This window comes from Chinchilla lanigera, unplaced genomic scaffold, assembly GCF_000276665.1.
Source record: "Chinchilla lanigera isolate Chin_1 unplaced genomic scaffold, ChiLan1.0 scaffold00063, whole genome shotgun sequence".
Lineage (NCBI taxonomy): Eukaryota > Metazoa > Chordata > Mammalia > Rodentia > Chinchillidae > Chinchilla > Chinchilla lanigera.
In genome coordinates, this window is record NW_004955464.1 from 5,278,148 (window position 1) to 5,298,765 (window position 20,618).

General features: G+C 42.1%; 1 protein-coding gene across 1 annotated transcript in view; it reads right to left on the reverse strand.

Moving 5' to 3' along the window:
- Positions 1-326: 326 nt before the first annotated feature.
- Lrrc42 (leucine rich repeat containing 42) overlaps positions 327-20,618 on the reverse strand; it is a 20,652-nt gene continuing 360 nt past the window's right edge. Inside the window, exons 2-8 of the mRNA XM_005398542.1 lie at positions 14,106-14,591; positions 8,552-8,683; positions 7,266-7,384; positions 5,996-6,084; positions 5,491-5,604; positions 2,199-2,283; positions 327-823 (exon numbers count right to left, since the gene is read on the reverse strand). Coding sequence (XP_005398599.1) covers positions 549-823; positions 2,199-2,283; positions 5,491-5,604; positions 5,996-6,084; positions 7,266-7,384; positions 8,552-8,683; positions 14,106-14,578 — 1,287 coding nt within the window. The 5' untranslated portion in view covers positions 14,579-14,591 and the 3' untranslated portion in view covers positions 327-548. The remainder of the gene's footprint in view (positions 824-2,198; positions 2,284-5,490; positions 5,605-5,995; positions 6,085-7,265; positions 7,385-8,551; positions 8,684-14,105; positions 14,592-20,618) is intronic.

The window sequence follows — 20,618 nt, forward strand, 5'->3', positions numbered from 1 at the left end:
TCATTCATATACAGTAATACCTCAGTTCATAAATCCTTCTGTTTGCAAACAAAAGCAGTTGGCAAAATGCTGCTTCTGTTCAAAAGCTCTGCCTCAGTGACAAGCATGACCATGGGCATCCTCTCCACACAAACGCAAACACAGCCATCTTTCCCCAAATCATGAAACAAATTAAGTTGGTGAACAGAGGCACCACTGTATGAATGCTACTAGCTGGGTCAAACTGTAGTGTAACGAATCACGTGAGGCCGCCCCGTTGGTGTCCATTGCCTTCCATCCCTAAGTGTTATTTTCTGTGGCTCGAGTCTATAATTCACAAGCAGAACTTAAGGACAGCAAAAAGGTTTATTTGAAAAAATTACTGTGTATTGAAAATATACATTAGAAATTATTACATACTTCCATATTATTCCCCTCCCCACCACAAAAGTAGAAATATCTGCTTGCTATGCTAATGTCATAGGTAAATTCAAACAAAACGTAAATTATCAGTCCCCTCTCCTCACACGCTAGAGTTGAAGGTAGAAAAGTCAACCTGTATCTGCCAGTCAGTAGGAGTTTAACAAGTCCCAGTCCTCCACAGCAAGACACACGTACTTCTGCTTTGAAGCCTGGGAAGAATTATTCTGCTCCTGCTCTGACTCCTCAAAAGTTCTCTTCTTGTTATTCTTTGACTCTGGGTTGGAGGAAGCTTCATGTTTCAACAATGGCCCATGGCAGTCCAGGGCTTTCTCTTTATAGAACTGGAGTTTTCCAGAAGAGTTCATGTGGGTGTCTGCCAGGGCACACATCCTCGAGGCTCCCACAAGTGCTCGATTTGGATCTAGAAGAGCGACAAGGGCGGGTGTGACGTCACTAAGCCAGCATACTACGGCTAGAGATGACTGAGGGAAGGAGACAGGCCCACACACGTGAGTGCTGCAGCCAAGGCATTTTGCTGTGTGTTGGTGACAGTGGCACGTGCGTCAGCACACTGCAGGTATGGACGCACACTGGACACTGATAGATAAGTCCAGTCAGGGACTTGTCTGAGACTCAGTTTTTTCATCACTCTAAGAATATAAAAACCTACTTCATAAGGGTGATATAAAAGTAACAATATGACCTTATTTTGTTTGTATCTTCTGGGATGTCCTGGATTACTTTGCCACCTTTACATTTCTTTCACTTTGATTTCATCATCTTATTCCTTTTCTTTAAAATTACAGTAAAGCCGGGCGTGGTGGCACACGCCTGTAAGGGAGGCTGAGGCAGGAGGATCATTGCGAGTTTGAGACCAGCTTGGGCTACAAAGTAAGCTCAAGGCCAGCCTGAACTGCAGAGCGAGACCCTGTCTCAAAAAACAAAGACAAAAAAACCCCCAAAAATAAAATTACAGTAAAATATATACAACATAAAATTTATCATCTTAACTATTTTTAAGGGTACAGGTCAGTGGTATTAAGCACATTTACACTGTGTGATCACCACCACCATCTATCTCCAGACCTTTTTATCTCACAAAACAGAAACTCTGCAACTATCAAATAGTAAACAGTACTACTCAGTTACTCCCTCTTCTTCCCTCTCCCCAGACCCTGACTACTTTCACTGTTCATCTGACTACTCTGGAAACCTCACAGAACAATCAGATTTTTAGAAACAGCATTTGTATCAAATTCCCTTTTCTTGTATTTTATTCATCTGTTGATGGACATGTGGGTTGCCCTCACCCCCATCCAGGATCTCCTGCATGCTAAGCAAGGCATCTGTCATTAAATTATATCTCCAAAAAAAAAAAAAAACCTACATCTCCAACCCTACACTTCCACCTTTTGATTACACTTAATTTCTTTGTAATCTTCTGTACTGTACTGTGCTGTAGTTTTGTACTACCATAAATCTTGGAACAAGATAGGCTGTAAATACATTATAAAAAGCTATCTTCCTGGTGCTGGTACTCAGTGTGAACTTACTTTTTAAGGAACACTAGTCTTTGTTGTTGTGGTTGTTTGTTTATTTTTTGAGACAGGGTCTTGCTACATAGTTTAGGTTGACCTCAAACGTGAATGATCCTCCTGACTCAACCTCCCGAGAGCTGGGATTACAGGAATACTAGTCATAGTGATCATAAATAAGTCAACACTATCATAATTTTACCACTGAAAGAAGACAGGCTGATTAAGCATGCAAAAACCCAAGAAAAGAGAATTTCTCACAGAAGTACTGAGGTGTCATTCGAGGTTCAGGAACACTTGGTGGCTTCAAGGCTTCCACAATCAAACGATCCCACTGCAGAACGACCTAAAAGGTTATTTGGAAAGATGTGAATCCAAACAAAATTTTAAACTTTTATTCTTAAACCTTTTTCTTCCCTTTTCACAAACACAAACTCCTATATGGTAAATACTATTTTGGATAATTGGTGATAAAAACAAGAACCAAGTCAAGTCTGGATTTTCTGTTCTCACACAAGAGTTGAGTCAGAAAACAAGTAAGTTGGATGCATGTACCTGTGAGACTCAGGCAAAGTCCACAAAGTCAACTCTGTCTATTCCCATTCTTATTTCAAGCTAGAAATAAGTTGCATATCCTGAAACTAAACACAGTACTAAAATTGAAAACCTTAACCATAATCCTTTTCATATATTCCCAGAAACCTCTTAAAATACACAAACTGTAACCCAAACATTCATGTGCATAAAATGCTCACATTTTCATATTCTCATAACACTTCATGATCAGTTTTTGTTTTTTTAATTGTTAAAAAATATATTTCTGTTATAAGTTACTACAAATTCTTCTGGACATTTGGTCAAGTACAAGATAGATAAAAATACAAGAAAGAAAAGTAAATGATCACTTCAATTTACCATGAGTAACAAGAATGTTGCATTTACTATTTCTCATGATATGTAATGAAACAATCATAAAAATAGCCAAGAAAAACATTTTCAGGGCACAGAGCAGGACAGTGACATTTGAGAATAAAGTCTAGAGTTGGCTGCACCACTCACTAGCCAGGAGACCCTCAGCAAGAGATACAATTTCTGAATTTCAATTTCTTTATCTGAAAAACAGAATAAGAAGACATATTCTACAGAGCTGTGACAGGGTTAAGGAACATGCATGACACGCTCAGCATAGCCTGCGCCACACAGAAAGCACTCAGTAAACATGGCGTGCAGACTCTCCTATGGTACCTTGCAGGAATAAACAGGAAAGATCAAGTGAACCTGCTGCTATACTACAAAGAATAAAAATGCCAATAAGAGCTATTTGGGAGCCGGGCATGGTGGCACACGCCTGTAATCTGTTATTAGGGCGGCTGAAGCAAACAAGTTTGAGCCCAAACGTGACCAACTTAAGCAAACTGCCTCAAAATAAAAAACAGCTGGGCACATAGGTTCAACCCTAACACACACGCACGCACACAGTGGGGGGGAACAGATTCTGTTTGTGTGTATATACAGGAGAGAAGAAACTGGTCCAAGAGAAGAAATCTGTCCAATAGTGGGGGGGGGGCACTATTTGGAATGGGGAATAAGAAAGTAAGTTCAATTCCAAACAAGCTGAATTTGAGGTGCCAGGCCAATCTATGGACAATATCTGGGAATGGGTCTAGTGTCTAAGAGGGTACAGTTTTTTCTGCACAGACTATTAAATCCCTGAGAAAAGCTAAGACCATCAGGGTAGCAGAGTATAAAAGAAAATAAGGAATCAGTAGAAAGAAAAATCATAAGGCATGCATTTTTACATCAAATCTACAGAAATGCTAAGGCAGATGAAGAATGAGATCTCTTGCCACCTTCCAAAAACACCTCTAGTAGAATAACGGAGGTCTGAACTAGACAGCAAGAACTTACCTAGGGGCAGAGTAGGCAGGGGTGAGCTGGAGAGATAAGAATAGGAAATAATGAAAGGGTATATAGTCCCACCACTCCAAGAGACTGAGGCAGAAGGATCACCATGAGTTGAGGCAGCCAGGGCTACACAGTGAGTTCAAAGCCAGCCTGGACTACACAGAGAGACCCTGTCTCTACAAACTAACCAACCAAGCAAACAATACATAGCTACAATGGATAATGAGGATAGTTTATACACATAAATAAAACAGCCAGCAGAGTGTGACACTCACAAGACACAGAAGAGAAGCAGGGGAAAAATAATTATTAGGAAGTATCAGAGAGGAAGCTGGAGACCTTTGGGAATAGGACTTTTTTAAAAGAGAAAGAAGAAAAAAAAAGAACCTGTTACTGAAATAAAGTGGCATATCTGTTCTTATTAACTGGGAGGTTAAGTACAACACTGTTAAAGAAATGGAAAAACTTTCAATCAGAGATAGAGAAGGAAGTGGACCCGGGTGAGATGGGCTCATTGTCCGCATCACCTGCTGAGGTCAGATGGAAGCAATTTTGGTAAGGATCAACAAATGATACGGCAAAGCAATGCCACCAAACACAGGGTCCTGCTGAGGTTAGATGACAGGAGGGGCACCAACCAGCCTAGTCAACTTACTTTCAGGCCAGTGGGTATTTTACTTGATTCTTTCCAAGTTCTGTAAAAAAAAAGTCCTAGTTTCTGCATTTTAGGGATGAAGAAACAAAGACTCAAAATTGCCTCTGGTCATGATTTAGGTTGTTGAGCTGGGATCCCAAGCCTGAGTCTGAGCTGCAACCTATGCTGTTTCCACCTTACCACCTGCTACTGAACCGCATGAAGTCTGTGATGACCACCCTATCCCTGCCCCGAGTGGCTTGGGGGCTTGATCTGAAGGGGCTTGCTCAACTTGGTAAAGCACAGGCTTAAATAGGAGATCAGAAAGTAGCCAAGTAGGTCAGTGCAAATTAATTCCAGCTTGCCTGTGGGTAGTGCCCTTCCCTTCCGATGCTGTAAACGAGCGTTTCCTGGTAGACACCTAGAGTAACCATCAAGCTATTCTGTCCCGGATCCCATTCCTGGGCTCCAGGCCACGGTGGGGATGATGGATCTACCCAACTACCTGACGTAGCATCACCTCCCTGGAGGTGATGTAGGAGACACCAGGGAGGCAGCAATACAGGGGCACTTGGAGCTGATCCAAAACACGCATGATGGAATAGCTGCCATATTTGTGGCATGGAGGAGTCAGCTCTGAGTTCTTATCAGTGCCACACCAGTTTCTTCTCTCCTGTATATACACACAAACAGAATCTGTCCTGAAGTTAGGTCAGACAGCTTTTGTGCATATTAAACCAGAAGTATTTATTTTTTGAGTCATTTGTACAATGGCATTTTCTCCCAGGTCCTGTAAAGAAGGGGCCCTCAGACAATGCGGGATGAGGCCTGGCTTCCAACACTAGCTCTGTGGGTAGGTGAGTTATGGCCCATCAGTGAGTTTGATTTGACATAAAGAGGACAATTCAGCCAAGGAATACCAAGAGGATTATTACTTGTTCAACGTGTTAGATAACACACCCGGAATTAAAATGAAAAGCCATTTTAACTGTCGGGGACAAAAATCTGAAGTACCTGGTCAGCCCAGCCCTCTGTCTTGCAGTTACCATGATCAAATTCCTTCAAAGGCACTTTGGAATGAACAAGGCCTATGTGAGTCTGAAGTTTGTGCTTGACAGTTTTGATATCCTAAAGAAGGAAAGACAGACCAGAAATGTGAACACATTCGACCAATTCTTTCTTATGTTCAATAGGAAATAATGAAAGGGTATATAGTCCCACCACTCCAAGAGGCTGAGGCAGAAGGATCACCATGAGTGATCAATAGCAAATAAAGACCATCACAAATACCAACCCTTTCTGAACACCAATTAGCAGAAGCAAAATATCAAATTATAAATTTAGAGAGCTGGCTATAGTTCTATAATCCCAGTACTTGGGAGACTGAGGCAGGAGGACTGCTGTTAAGTTTGAGGCCAGTCTGGGAAGACCATCCTGAGCTACATAGTAAGACCTTATCTCAATAAAACCTACATAAATAAATAACATTTAGAAAAATGAAAGAATCTAAAAGTCTTACCTTGAGTCCTGTTCCAGAGATATCTAAGTGGTTTAGTTTTCGAAAAGAAATGAGGTATCCAATTCCTGCATCTGTGATATCAGGGTTACCTAGATGTCAAAACAAAGCAGCATTCTGTTACAATATAACTGCTGCTAAAATGCCAACTATAAGCTCAGGAAAAAATTCAGGCAATGATTAACTATAAAATATTGAGTGGGCAAACTTTTCAGAGTAAACTAAATCTAGGGGTCTTATTTTCTCTATTTGTAACAGGAAGCAGTCACACTACGTATCCTGAAGCTCTTCCTAGCCCTAGCCACAGAGGAGCTGGGGATGAACAGAAAAGTCTGTGAATCAGACAGTTAACCCAAGGGGTTTACTCTAAACCCATATGAACACAGCATATATAAACATCTACTAAAATTAGCCACCATGTTTATTCAGGGGTATTTTACCTCTAAAATAAAAACATTTTCTTATTAAAAGAAAAATTTCAATGATGCTTAGCTACAGAAGCTGTTACTACTCTAACATTCATTTTGTCCAGAAATGTTTCTTATTTGTCATCTCAAATCAGAGTACTGCATTCAGCACTGTCCTCTCCTATATAAGCTATGTGCCTGGCACAGCAGTTACCAAGAGATAAAAACATCCAATAATTTATTTCTTTGGGAAATAGGGCGTGGCATTCATTACTGTCATTTACAAGGCTCAGAGGGTTAAACAGCAGCAGAAGTGGCAGAGCAAGGAAGACCTGTGACCTTACACCCTTGCTTTTTCTTTTTATTCTTCTGGCACCACAGTGTCCTGCCATAGGGTCAACAGATGCTCAATGCTAAAAAAATGTATTGATTTCCTACCTTTGAAGTCCCTATCTGGTTAGTCCTGTGTAAGTCACCATAACTGTGGATTCATCTAGCTTTTCACTGGGTAAATACTGACAAAAAAGGACCCAGCAGAGTATGACAGATACTGTGCATCAGAGATTCAAAGAAAAACAGCTGATGTCCTTTATGTATACCACAAATAGGAAGGAAAGCTGCCCTGTGTGCACAGTGAGTGGCATGGATGATCTGAGAGGGCTTTCCCTACTGACTGGAAGTGGTGACAGGCTGAGAGGTACTGGGTCAGGAGTCAGAGCCTCTGGACTTAGCCCTGCTCTGCCACTAGCCTGCTACAGCACCTGGGAGGGCCAGCTTTCCTTCATCACTCTAAAACAAAGAGGAAGAACTAGATGATTACTGAAGATACTCTTCCCACAATCATCAGAATTGCTCATAAAACTTACAAGATAAGTCTAACAACGTTAGGTTCTCAAGGCCTCTTTTCATCACACGAACTGGTGCTGTCATTTTCCGCACCCCAGCATCAGATAAACAATTATCCTTCAGGTGGAGTTCAGTTATACTAAGGAAACAAAGTCCACAATAAATAACTTGAAGAGTTTGAGAACAGGCTTTGCAACATTTTATTTCAATATAAAATATCCTATATTGCTGTTATTTTACACCCATTGCACTGAACAAAATGAAGGCTCTTTCACTATCATTTCGGTTCTGGAGGGCGGGGTAATCTACAGATCAAAGTGTGTTGTAGTACTAATTTCAATGGCACAGGGCACCACAGAGATATGGTAATGAGGTAAACAGGGGCTGCTATTAGGGGATAAATATCCCATGTTTAACACAAAAGCCGCAGTATGGATAAACTATGTGAAAACCAAACACATTCTAAATAGGTCAGGAAAGCCTGCTAAAGAACTCCTTTGAGAATTCCTTTTGTAAAGCAATCCTCTCATTCTAACCAGCTTTAGAAGTCTAGATTTTCAGACTCAGTTTGTTAAGGAATAACCATAGCCCAGTCCGTCTGGCTAACTTGAAATTGGTGCATCACAGTCAGGGTGCCCCATAGCAGGTAGGGTGCAGGTGCGTGATCCTTCTGGGTGTTGATGAACACAGACAGGATCCATCTGGCCTCTGCTCTACCAGCCAGGCTTAGCAATCTGAGATTAGCTGACAGTGTGTGTGAACCACACGAACTGGACTATTGCTTTAAATCATGGCTCTTGAAAACAACTTATCTGGTTGTCTTTAATAGCTCATCTTCTGGGAGGGGAGAGGGCAGGAAGGGACCAAAAATGATCAAGATCTAATATATACATGTACCAACTCCCCCAAACATAACTATCTAATAAAAAGTAGTTCATTGTCTTTATAATATATAGTTCAGTGAAAGCTTAAATAGTACACAGTAATGACTGTGACAAGTGGTGATTTTTCATCTCTTGTTACAATAAACGAGGAATGAATAAAGGGAAAAAGACTGAGACCAGGTAGGTTTGAGTACTACATGTTGAAATAAAGGTTGTTTAGAACAAATAAACAACTGATTGACTGTTCTATCAGTTGTCCAATTTATACTGTTTATACCAGATGGAGATTGAAAACATTTTACAAAAATAAATTAGCAAACAAAATGGGATTGGAAGTAATCCACATTCTAGAAGATGATCTCATTAGAGCATGCTTTGAAAAAATGACAATAATTCACCAACAAGTGACACTAGGACAGTACCTGGACAGGGCCTCGCTGGTGAGATGTTCTAGGAGTTCATGCTCATCTCCAAGTTTGCAACAGGAAAGATCCAGGCGGGTCAGCTCCCGGAAAGACTTAATCTCCTCAAGCTTTTCTGAAATCACCAGGTATCTGTGGCATATGAAAAACAATGAACAGCTTTTCTTTTCTTTATTTATTTTTATGTTCTTTTATTTATTTTTAGAGTTCATTTCTCACTGGGCATGACCGAACACGCCTGTAGCCCCACTGTAGAGAGGCTCAGGCAGGGGGATCATGAGTTCAAGGTAAGCCTGGACTAGTATGCTCTCTTGCAACTGTTTGGGCTATATTCTAGCAGCCCTAATTAATCGTGTGATTGTGAGAAAGTCATGTTAAGCTTTCTGAGCTTCAATTTCTCCACCTAGGAAAATGGGGCTTACTTCTTTTCAGAATTAAGAAAAACAGAAATAGTATTTAAAAAGCACATGGCAGCCAGGCGTGGTGGCGCACGCCTATAATCTTAGCACTTGGGAGGCTGAGGCAGGAGAATCATTGTGAGTTCGAGACCAGCCTGGGCTACAAAGTGCACTCACTTTGCAAAAAAGTATTAAATATGGAAAAAATATAAAGAAAATAAAACTAATTGCAATCCCATGGTCTAGATTATATTTTGGGTTCTTTTTTCTTTCCATATATGCAATAAATATATAAAAAGTAAAAACAAAATAGGGGCTGCAAGCACGGCTCAGTGGTAACAGTAAAGCATACGAAAAACACAGCCAGGAGTGGTGGCTCATGCCTGTAATCCCAGCACTCGGGAGGCTAAGGGAGGAGGATCGTTGTGAGTTTGAGGCCAGCCTGGGCTACATAAGAGACTTCAGGGCCAGCCTGTATTACATAGCCAGATACTGTCTCAAATCTTCCCCACAAAAACAAAAAAAAAGTTCCTGTCTCTTCTATCAGAAGGATTACAATCACCAAAAACAGAATAGAATAATCGGAGGGGAAGAAGCAGGGTGGATTTTTCTTCTTACATCCAACCAAAATTAGAAGTACAGTGCTCAACTGATCACTGGCCTCACTGCTTGGCAGAGAAGGCTTGAGGTACTGGAACCCCACCTGAATAATTAGCAGCCCTAATTATTCGTGTGATTGTGAGAAAGTCATGTTAAGCTTTCAGAGCTTCAATTTCTCCACCTAAGAAAATGGGGCTTACTTCTTTTCAGAATTAAGAAAAACAGAAATAGTATTTAAAAAGCACATGGCAGCTGGGCATGGTGGCACATGCCTATAATCCTAGCACTTGGGAGGCTGAGGCAGGAGAATCGTTGTGAGTTTGAAACCAGCCTGGGCTACAAAGTACACTCAAGGCCAGCCTGAACTGCATAGTGAGACCCTGTCTAAAAAAGGCAAAAAAAAAAAAAAAAAAGCACATGCATCTTAAAGGCTCCCATTAAACCCTAACTATTATTATTTGGTAACACAAGGTGTTACTTTAAGAAAATCCTAGGTGTTTCCCTGTGATCACCAGTAGAATTAAAAATCACCGGGGTTTCAACCAGTGAAGAGAGAGTTTTGCAGGATTGGAAGCCAGCTGCAAAGATACTGGGTGCTTCTTTTCGCAGACATCTCTGTGTCTTAACCCAAGAGAGCAAGTGCTTATCTTAGTTTCAATTATCTTCTCAAGCTCATTCCTTATGATCTGACCCCCTTTTGTGCTGGCAAAACTATGTTGGTATACTTTCAGCCATGAATTGCAAACCTACTGCCTGTTATTTTCCTCTGAGGAATCAAAAGGAGAAAAAAGATTTTTTGATCACAACTAAAAAATCCACTCATACCTCAAGGAGACAGTGAAGTTTAGAATTACTGCAATAAAATATGATCCAAAAGATTATGTTAAAAATGTTCCCTATACTTTCTGATAATAAATGTAATCAATACATGCCTGCTCAGCACAGGCACACGTCTGTGCTACCAGTACCTGGGAGGCTGAGGCAGAGGGGTGTCAAGTTGGAGGCCAGTATAGGCAACACAGTGAGACCCTGTTTCAAAATAAAATATATAAAAGGGCTGGGGATGCGGCTCATTATGAAGGTACTAAGCTCCATCCTCAGTACTACAAAATAAATAAAAATAAAATAATACATGCTTACTGGAGAAAAAAGTATTAAATATGGAAAAAATATAAAGAAAATGAAACTAATTGCAATCCCATGGTCTAGATTATATTTTGGGTTCTTTTTTCTTTCCATATATGCAATAAATATATAAAAAGTAAAAACAAAATAGGGGCTGCAAGCACAGCTCAGTGGTAACAGTAAAGCATGCATGCACATGTGTGCACACACACAAAAAAGAAAAAAAACTTGGGATCCTACAATATGTACCATTCTTTTTTCATTTACCATACTATAATCATCTTATTAAACATTTTAAATGACCCTAAAATATTATCTTAACAGTTCTATATACTTCACCAGATAACTACACCAATAATTTGCTTGAACAAATTCCCTATAGTGGACATTTGGTTTTCAGATTCTCAGTTGTACAAAGAGTATTACAATGACCACTGTTATATAAAAACACTTGTTCTTATTTCTTTTTTTTTGTCTTTTTGAGACAGGGTCTCACTATGCAATTCAGGCTGGTCTTGAGCTCACTTTGTAGCCCAGCCTCAAACTCGCAATGATCCTCCTGCCTCAGCCTCCTGCGTGCTGGGATTACAGGCATGTGCCACCACACCTGGCCTCATTGGAGACTGAAACAGACTTTTTTTTTTTTTGAGACAAGGTCTCCCTGTGCAGTCCAGGCTAGCCTTGAACTTGCTATGTAGACCAGGCTGGCCCTGAACGCGCAGCAATCCTCTTGCCTCAGCCTCCTGAGTGCTGGGATTATAGGTATGTGCCACTATATCCAGCTAAGACTCTTAATATACATTACTAAGGTGCTTTCCAGAAATGCTCTCCTAATTGATATGCTCATCAAACATGAATAAAAGTGCTAGTTTCATCACAATATGACCAACCTGACCATGGGAACAAATGCATACTCAGCATTTTCAAATGTATGAGATGCACTTAAGCTACAAGAGTAGGTGATTAAAAAACAGTTGCAAGGCCAGGCATGGTGGCACATGCCTGTAATCCCAGCACTTGGGAGGCTAAGGCAGTAGGATCGCTGCAAGTTCGAGACCAGGCTGGGCTACAAAGTGAGCTCAAGGCCAGCCTAAACTGCATAGCGAGACCCTGTCTCAAAAAGACAAAAAAAAAAAAAACACAGAAAAAAACAGTTGCAGAGCCAGGTGTGGCGGCACATGCTTGTAATCCCAGCACTGCAGAAGTTTAGGCAAGAGGACCATTGCAAGTTTGAGGCCAGCCTGGGCTACACAGTGAGTTCAAGACCAGCTTGAACTGCATAGTGAGACCCTGTCTCAAATAAAAAAAAACTTGCAGAGAACATATTCCCAAATGTATAAAAAAAATACGTATTTGAAAATGATTACCAGGGTGGGATTATGAATTTTTACATATTACAGTTTTATATATTTCCCAAATAGTGTATGTTCTTATAAAATAACTTTAAAACAAGGTATACGCTATAGTGTTATTTTTCAGTGTTCTCATTTTTCAACTAGAAACGTAACTTGAAATAAATAAAGGAGAAACCTGTGTATTTAATGGGAGCTATGATGAAATATGGTTTGACTTCACCTAGGCAAGGTTAGTTTTCTTCCCACTGGTGGCAGCCCAGGCCCCATCAGGTCCAAGACCACCACAGGCAGAGCTTTTTTAACTATGAATCTTGGGTTCTGTTCTTTTCAGCACATATCTATGCCTTTCTTTTGAAAATACAGTATTTGGCTTCTGGTGAAACCACTAACTCTACAGCCAATTAAATAATTCTTTTTATATTTAAGTATATGCATTTAGCTATATTTTCTGCTATGGCTTTTGTTTATTATATACTTTTTATCTGGTCTCATTTCACTGGTCCTACTGACCAGGCACCTATAAGCTGCCTTTTACAGTTTCTAATCATAAAAAGATTAAGGTGGTGGTATATTATAGAGCTATTTTAAAAGTCTGCAATATTTATGATAAATGATTTCCAAATGACATGAAGAAAGCAGGGTGCCTACCACTGTACGCAGTGCACAGCTGCTGAAGAGAATACCTCTGGAATGACAGAAAAGGGGTGCTAGCAGCACCTTTGGAAAGAAGAGATGAGGCAGGAGGGAGGCTTTATACCTCTCCATGATTCTGTTTGAATTGTCTGTTGTGGTCTTTTTGGTTGATTCATTCACTGCCTTTTTATTTTGAGACAGTGTCTCACTATGTACCCCAGTCTGCCCTGGAACTCACTACCACTACTCACTACAGGCATGTGCCTCCATGCCCGGGGCCTGAACGTGTTCTTACATAACAGTATAATAAAAATTTTGAATACACAAAAGCATATGAGCAAAGGCAAATTACAAGAAAAAATATCTGCTTTATTAGAGAATTTCTCAACTTTTGGATATATGAAATTCTAGCCACTTAGTCTATGTTACTTTTTTATCTAACAGTAAGTATCTGCTAAGGTTTTTTGTGGGTTTTTTTTTTTTTTTTTTTTTTTTGTCTTTTTGAGACAGAGTCTTGCTATGCAATTCAGGCTGGTCTTGAACTCACTTTGTAGCCCAGGTTGGTCTCACTCCTAACGGTCCTCCTGCCTCAACCTCCCGAGTGCTGGGATTATAGGCGTGTGCCACCACGCCCAGCTTCTACTAGCTTTAAAATGGAAACAATGCCTGTTCAGGCTGAGGCAGAAGGACTGTCACAAGCTCAAGGCCACTCTAGCCTACACAGTGAGTTCAAGACCAGCCTGAACTACATAGTGAGATTTGTCTCCAAAAAAACCACCAAAAACAAAAACCTGAAATAGTGGGGCATAGTGGTGGACTCCTGTAATTCCAGCACTCTGGGGCCTGAGGGAGGAGGACCTGTCACACGTTCAAGGCCAGCCTGGCCTCCACAGTGAGTTCAAGGCCAGCTTGTGTCTCAAAAAACAAACAAACAGACACACCTGAAACAAGGCCAAGAATTCTGGCTATTCATCTTCACACCCTGGAAAGCATACTAACAGGTATTTGGTAAATTACATGTTCTTTCCCTTGCCTTCTTTTTGAGACAGGGTCTTGCTATATGGCCCAGGCTGGCCTTGAATTTGATCTCTGGCCTTAGCTTCCTGGGTGTTAGGGTTACAAATGTGTGCCACCCCACCCACCTCACTGTGGTCTTTTCTGATTTCTCTTATTAGGAAAGCTGGTTATAAAGTATTTCCAATCTACTGGTGGAGTTGTGGCAATCAACTAGTCTTTATAAAACATTTTCAAAAGAAATCTAAGTGTGGTGTGGGAGATAAGTAGGTAATAAAGCTGGTATTTCTCAAAATGGCCTACCACTCTGTATTTAGAAGTTCCAAACTGAAGTACTATATTATTTGATGGGGGAAGGTTCAAACTCTCAGAGGTCGACAGAATAAACACACCCTTTAAAATCTTCAAGCTCCTAAGGAGAACGCTCACCTGTTTCGCAAGCACAGGGAACAGAGCACCAGATTTCCATAGGCCTCTGTAAACTTCTGTAAAGCCCGAAGCCCTGCACCTGGCTGTGTGAATTTTTGTCTGGCTTCAGCAGCAGAGAACAGCTTTTCAGCAATCTGCTCAGGAAAGCCGATGAGGGAATCAATGTGATCCACATTGTCAGAGATGAAGCCCAGGACAAGGCTGAAGAGGGATTTGGCAGAGTAGCGAAGATTCCCCTCTCGGGTGTATGTGAAGATGAAGTGATCTGTCTTTTCTTTCTGTGCGGTGTCGTCTTCCCTGTTCATGCAAAGCTCCACAGAAAAGCCTTTGGGAAACAGTCTGAAAGGACTTGGCCTCTTAAGGCTGCTCCTGACGCCACCACGGGCCAGGCTGACCATGTGCAGCTGCCCGTTCTCCCGCACATAGATGGGGCCCGGGTCCAGGTGCTGTTCTGAGTTGAGGTAGTAAGACATTGCCTGGTTGTGACTGTGAAAGCAAGGCACATGGAAGGAGACCCAATTAAAATGCCATCTGGAACTTGAAACTTCACTACGCTGTGCCCGAAGCTTTATGAGCTTACCAAGCAGCCCTGTGGCCAGTGTGGGGGAAAATGTGCCCATGGACTTTAGAACCTCAGGCTGCCTCCCCTGTCTCTACCTGGAATGCCCCTTTCTACCTTCTTCTTAACTATCTAGTGATACATTCATCATTCAAGCCCCAGGTCAAATCTCATTTCTAAAAACGTACCCTGAAGTTATCACAGATGTCAGTGACAATTCTTTTACAAGTAACTTCGTGGCAACATAGTTTACATTAGCAAAATAACTGGAAACAACCTGAAAGTCCAACAACTGGAGTACTACTATAAAAATTATCCATTCCATGCAACATGCAACATTATGAAACAGTTAAAATTGCAGAAATTGAAAGCATTTAAAAATACAGCCAAAAAAAAAAAAAAAAAAAAAAAAAAAAAATACAGCCAGAGCCATGAGTGGTGGTACATGCCTGTAATCCCAGCACTTAGGAGGCTGAGGCAGGAGGATTGCTGTGAGATCAAGGCCAGCCTGAACTACAAAGCAAGACTGTCTCCAAAAGTAACACAAAACAAAACAATTTACACACAGAGGAAAAAAAATAAAACCAGAAAGAACACCCTTCCTAGCTTGGCACCTTCCACACACTTTTTTTTTTTTTTTTTTTTAAAGACAAGGTCTTGTTATGTAATTCAGACTGGGCTTGAACTCGTTACGTACACTATATAGCCCAGGTTGGCCTTGAACTCACAGCAATTGTCCTGCCTCAGCCTCCAGGGCTGGGATTACAGGCATGTGACACCATGCCAGCTTCCACATACTTCTTTGTTGTGCTGCTCATTTGTTCTGGGCCAACCTTTTACTGCTCTGAGCCCTCTGAGAGATGGGGCCATGTTTAATTCTTTCAGACTCCCTTTTTGTCTTGTTGAGACAGAGTCTCGTTATGCAGTTCAGGCTGGCCTTGAACTCACTTTGTAGCCCAGGCTGGTCTTGAACTTGCAATGATCTTCCTCCCTCAGGCTCCCGAGTACTGGGATTACAGGCGTGCACCACCATGCCTGTCCAGACTCCTTAACACAGTACCCTGGCATGTTACAGCCCCTGAGTAGACAGCTGTGGAACGAAAGCTCACTTATTTGCTAAACCTTAAATAAGCCACATGCAAAGGATTTTTTTTTTTTAATCTACAAATAAAGGGCTCATCACAAGAGCTAAATAAAAACTATTCTAGCCCTTGAAGGTATCACACCTATTAAGGTCCTGTTGGGACACTTTTGAGGTAAGTCCACAAATAAAAACAAAAACACAAACGAACAAGAACAGTTGGGTATTTCTACAACCCAAGAACTAGATAGAATGAATACATGTTTTCCTGACAAGATTTCAAAATACACAAGAAGTTGCTGTGTTAAATTAAATGAAGGGTATTTACTTTTCATTTCTATAGAAATTTAAAAGGAAAAGAGAAATAAAATTTAAAATATTATAGATTTAATATTATCCCTAAAACACTCTAATTGACTTCTATTTTTTTTTTGAGACAGGGTCTCAGGATGTAGTTCAGGCTGGCACTGAACTTGCTTATGTAGCCCAGCCTGGCCTTGAACCCACAGCAATCCTGCCTCAGTGCTGGGATTATAGGCATGTGCCACCATGACTGACTTTTTGAGTAAACTAATTCAGTTGATTCTGCATCAATGCAGTCATAATATGGCCCTGAAGTCACTTACGAGTGTCAACAAACAAGCCAGTGATCAAACTTCCTGAGTCTCCGGAGATGAAACAATGTCCTGTGCCTGGGAATCAGTACCGTCCACCTTTCTCCCGAACTCTGTATAAAGCACCGGGAAAAGAGGGCCTGGCCTCACCTGAGCCTCAGCCTTCTTGATTCGGCTCTGTGGCGTTCTCTATGACTAAGTGAGCCGCACATGCACTCCTGTCCCACTGGATTGGTCCTACTCTGTTCCCTTTCGCCATAGCGTCTTTGTCTGCCTCTCTGACCTAGCTAACTCCTCCTCATCACTAACACTCACTCACTGCCACCCCCTTCCCTAACCTTGTACCGGTCCATGCCTGGCTGGTTTTCGCTGAGCACCCTATGTCTCCTTCTACATAATACTTAGCACTGTGCATTTTCTGTTCACTTGTGACTGTGCCTAGAATTCTGAGCTCTCTGAAAGCAAGGAACTTGATTCATCTCTTTTTCCCAGGCCTAACGGCTAAGTGCTGAGTAAGTGGTCAACAGATACTCGCTGAACTGAATGAGAGCTAGGGTGAGACCTCTAAGGGAAGATTTAGAGCTCCGAGTTGCAGGGCCTGCTGATACTGTTGCTAGGAGCCTCTTGCAGGCAACAGCTGCAGGCTCCTCCCCCACTTGCCAGCCTCTTCTGCAGGTGGTAGAAGCAGAGCAGATGACGGGAGTATATTGCTACTGGTACTACCAGGAAAAAAACTAAACAACTAAAAAGAAGGGAAAAAAAACCCGTCACAGTGCCAGCTCTTGTAACCCACACTGTTCTCCTGCCAGCATTCAGTGTCTGCTGCTAAGGAGATGTCTCATCACTCTAAGCTCCTCTTCCAGGAGGGGTGAGCATCTGGTCCCTTCAGCCTCTCAGACCTTAATCCTGATGTGGAGAAAAGCACTGTCCTTTAGTCTTTATCTCTGTGCTGCCCATTCAGAGCCCACCCTATCCGCAGATCAGAAAGTAGACACAAGTGTGGCCCTAGAAAGAAATGACTTGCTTCTAATAACAGACAAATTCTATGGAAGATCCCATAATACAATAAATTAGCGCACATGAGCTCCCTGAACAATGAAATGGGGTCTGCCCGTCTGCATTATTCATTATCCTCCTCCCCAGTAATGACCTTCCAAGGCTTTGGAGTCAGATGGACAGACAGATGGACAGATAGCTGGGTGGATCAGTGGATAGACGACCACGTCCAAAGAAAACTCTGAAAGTGAAATCCCATCCAGCAGAGGGCACAAGCAGTTTGGGACCAGAGTATGGACACTGATCCCTGTCCAAAATCTGGGCAGTTTCAGCTTCTGGGGATCATTTTCAAAATGATTCCCAGATCATTTTGGCTGTGACAACTGTATTTTTTCTTTAGTATTACTCATCAAATGCTATTTCTATTTCTAAATAATGAAAACAGTTTACTATTTCCTGAAGAGCAGACCCGCATCATTAGTCCAGACAGTAGCCCAAGGCCTCTTTCTTTAGCTATATTTGACAAACTGACCTTGGCTCAGGGAATCCTGGTGACCTTTGATTTCCATTACTAACTTTGTATATAAACTGTATTCTCCCAATAAAGCACTTCCTGGGAGTTTATGGGCACTATAAAATGATCTGCGAATTAAATTAATGTTTGAGTCTTTCAAAGTTAAGAACCATAAAGGTAAGACAAACTACACAGATCATCTCTACTTGGTTCTGCTGGGGTCTGTTGTACATGGTGGCCAATATAAACTGTGCCTGAGGAGAAAGGACCTGGGTTTTTTGTTTATCTGTTTGTTTTTGAGACAGGGTCTCACTATGTAATTGAGGCTGGTCTTCAACCCACTGTGTAACCCAAGCTAGACTGGGACTCACAGCAATCCTTGTACCTCAGCATCCTAAGTGCTGAGATTACAGGCATGTATTACCACATCAGACAGGGCCTGCTCATGGCAAAAACTTGTACAAGGATAACAATGTCCAGCTGGGTGTAGTGGTACATGCCTGCAATGCCAGCATTCTGGGAGGCTGAGACAGGAGGATAACAAGTTCAAGCCCAGCCTGAACAACTTAGTGAGACTGTCTCAAAATCAAAAATTTAAAAAGGGATAGGGGTGTAAGTCAGTGCGAAGTCCCTGGGTTCAATCTCTAGTACTACCATTAAAAAAAAAAAAAAAATCCAGTATAGATAGATCTATACTAGCTATAGGTCTATTAGATCAACAGATTGACAGGCATTCAGATGGGTCTCCTAGCTCACTACACTTCTGTAACCTACAATATCAACAAAAATACTACAATATTGCACATTTTACTGTCTGGTCATCATAAGCAAGCCAAAAACATACCACTTCAAATAAATGAAATATAATGTTACTGCATTAAAAATTCAGCTCTCTACAACTTCTTTGAATAAACAGGCAAGATAACATAGTAACTAAACACGCCAGTTTTTTTTAGACTTTTAAGCATGATTATCCAAGTCATGTGAACTGGAGGAGGAAAGGGAATGGGCAGAGGCAAGAAGGTAATAATGTTAAAACTGAGCTGAGCTGTGTGCACTGGCACATGCCTGTTATCCCAGCACTTGGGAGGTTGAAACAGGAGAATTACCAGTTTAAGCCCCGCCTGGGCTACAGTGAGTTCAAGGCCAGCCTGAAGTACACAGCAAGACCCTAGTTCAAAACAAAACAAAACGACTCTGAGGTGAGCCTATGTTAATTCCAAGGGGGAAAAAAAAGAAAACACCTAACTTTAGTAAGTAAGGTAAGTTTACAGCTTCCTAGGAATAGCAGGCCACAGCAATGACTGGTGTTAAAGATACCAGATGTGATGGCCACCAATTATTAAGTACATACCAGTTGGCAAGCGCTGTGCTAGGTATATAACCATGTAACCATTCCATGTAACCATCAATCCTATGAAGTCACTGCTGCCATTTAATAGATGAAGCAGCTCAGCGAACTACAGTAACGTAATTAAGGAACAGAGTTAGCAAGTGGCAGAGCCAGAATGCAATCTTAGGGCTGTATTACTCCAAAGTTCAAGAGTTTTGCACTGCATGATGCTGCTTAAGAATAAAAATATGTCATCAGCCCTAAGGATTAGAAAAAAATGTTAAAAATTAATCTCACCCACCTGTCTGATCCCCCTGGTACTCCACTGGCTCAAGCCAGGAGGAGGGGAACAGGGAGGAAATAAAAAACCGTGGCCATCACAGGAAAGAGTTGGTGGGAACGCGGCCAGGGCCAGAGTTACACTGAGGCCTCCTCCCTGCTTTCTGCTAGGGCAGAAATTAGCCACATCCATGCACCAGGAAAACATCTGTCAAGCCCTGACTTTCATCCCAAGGCCACAGACACCTTTGGTTTACTTGAAAATGTAGTATTCTTGAGAAAATTTGTAACATGAAAACCTAAACAGAAACTAGTTGTAAACTACCTTTAGCCAACTAGCGATCCACCATCATTGTTCCACCATCATTGTTCCGTGGCACTGCCATTATTCAATTATCAATTCTCCCCACTTTCTTTTCCCCCGTAACCTGTACGGACCCACCTGCCTTCCCACCCAAGGATCCGGGGTCCTCCCGGGAGAAGGTCCTCCCGCAACCTGCTGGGGGTCGCCTCACACCCAGATCTCTACTTTCCAGCCCTGCCCCCAGCAAGCCAGGCTCTCCAGGATCACGACACTCCCCAACTCTCCAGCTTCTCACACAAAATCCAGCCCCCACACGGAAAATCTTCACCTCCTTCACCCACTCCCAGCTTCTCTGCCCCTCTCCTCTCAGACCCCTTACCCTTCCAATCCTTTTGTGCCCTTCTGAAATGTGGCTCCCCGTCGCCAAACCCAACCTCTTCTCCGCCTGCCTACTCCCCCATCCCCACGCCATTCCACCCCTGCACCACCCATTCTTCCCTCCCTCTCGCCCCGCGGCTTTCCTCTCCAGGAACCCAGTCAATCCCTCCATCCCTCCCTTGTGTCCTCAACCTTCAAAAAACCCCTTCCTTCACGCCAGTCTCCGAACTTCACAACCCCCGGCTCCAACTTCTTTATTCCCTGCCCCCAAGACCCCACCCCTTCCCCTATTCCTTTCCTCTGCACCCCTCAAATTCCATTCCCTTTCCCCTTTCCCCGTACAATACTGCGTCCCTCTCAACTCCCCCACCCGAGCTAACCTGCTCTCCGCCACCCACCCGAGAGGCGAACCCCAATCCTCCCACGCCCTGTGGCCCACCCAGCACCCCGCCCCC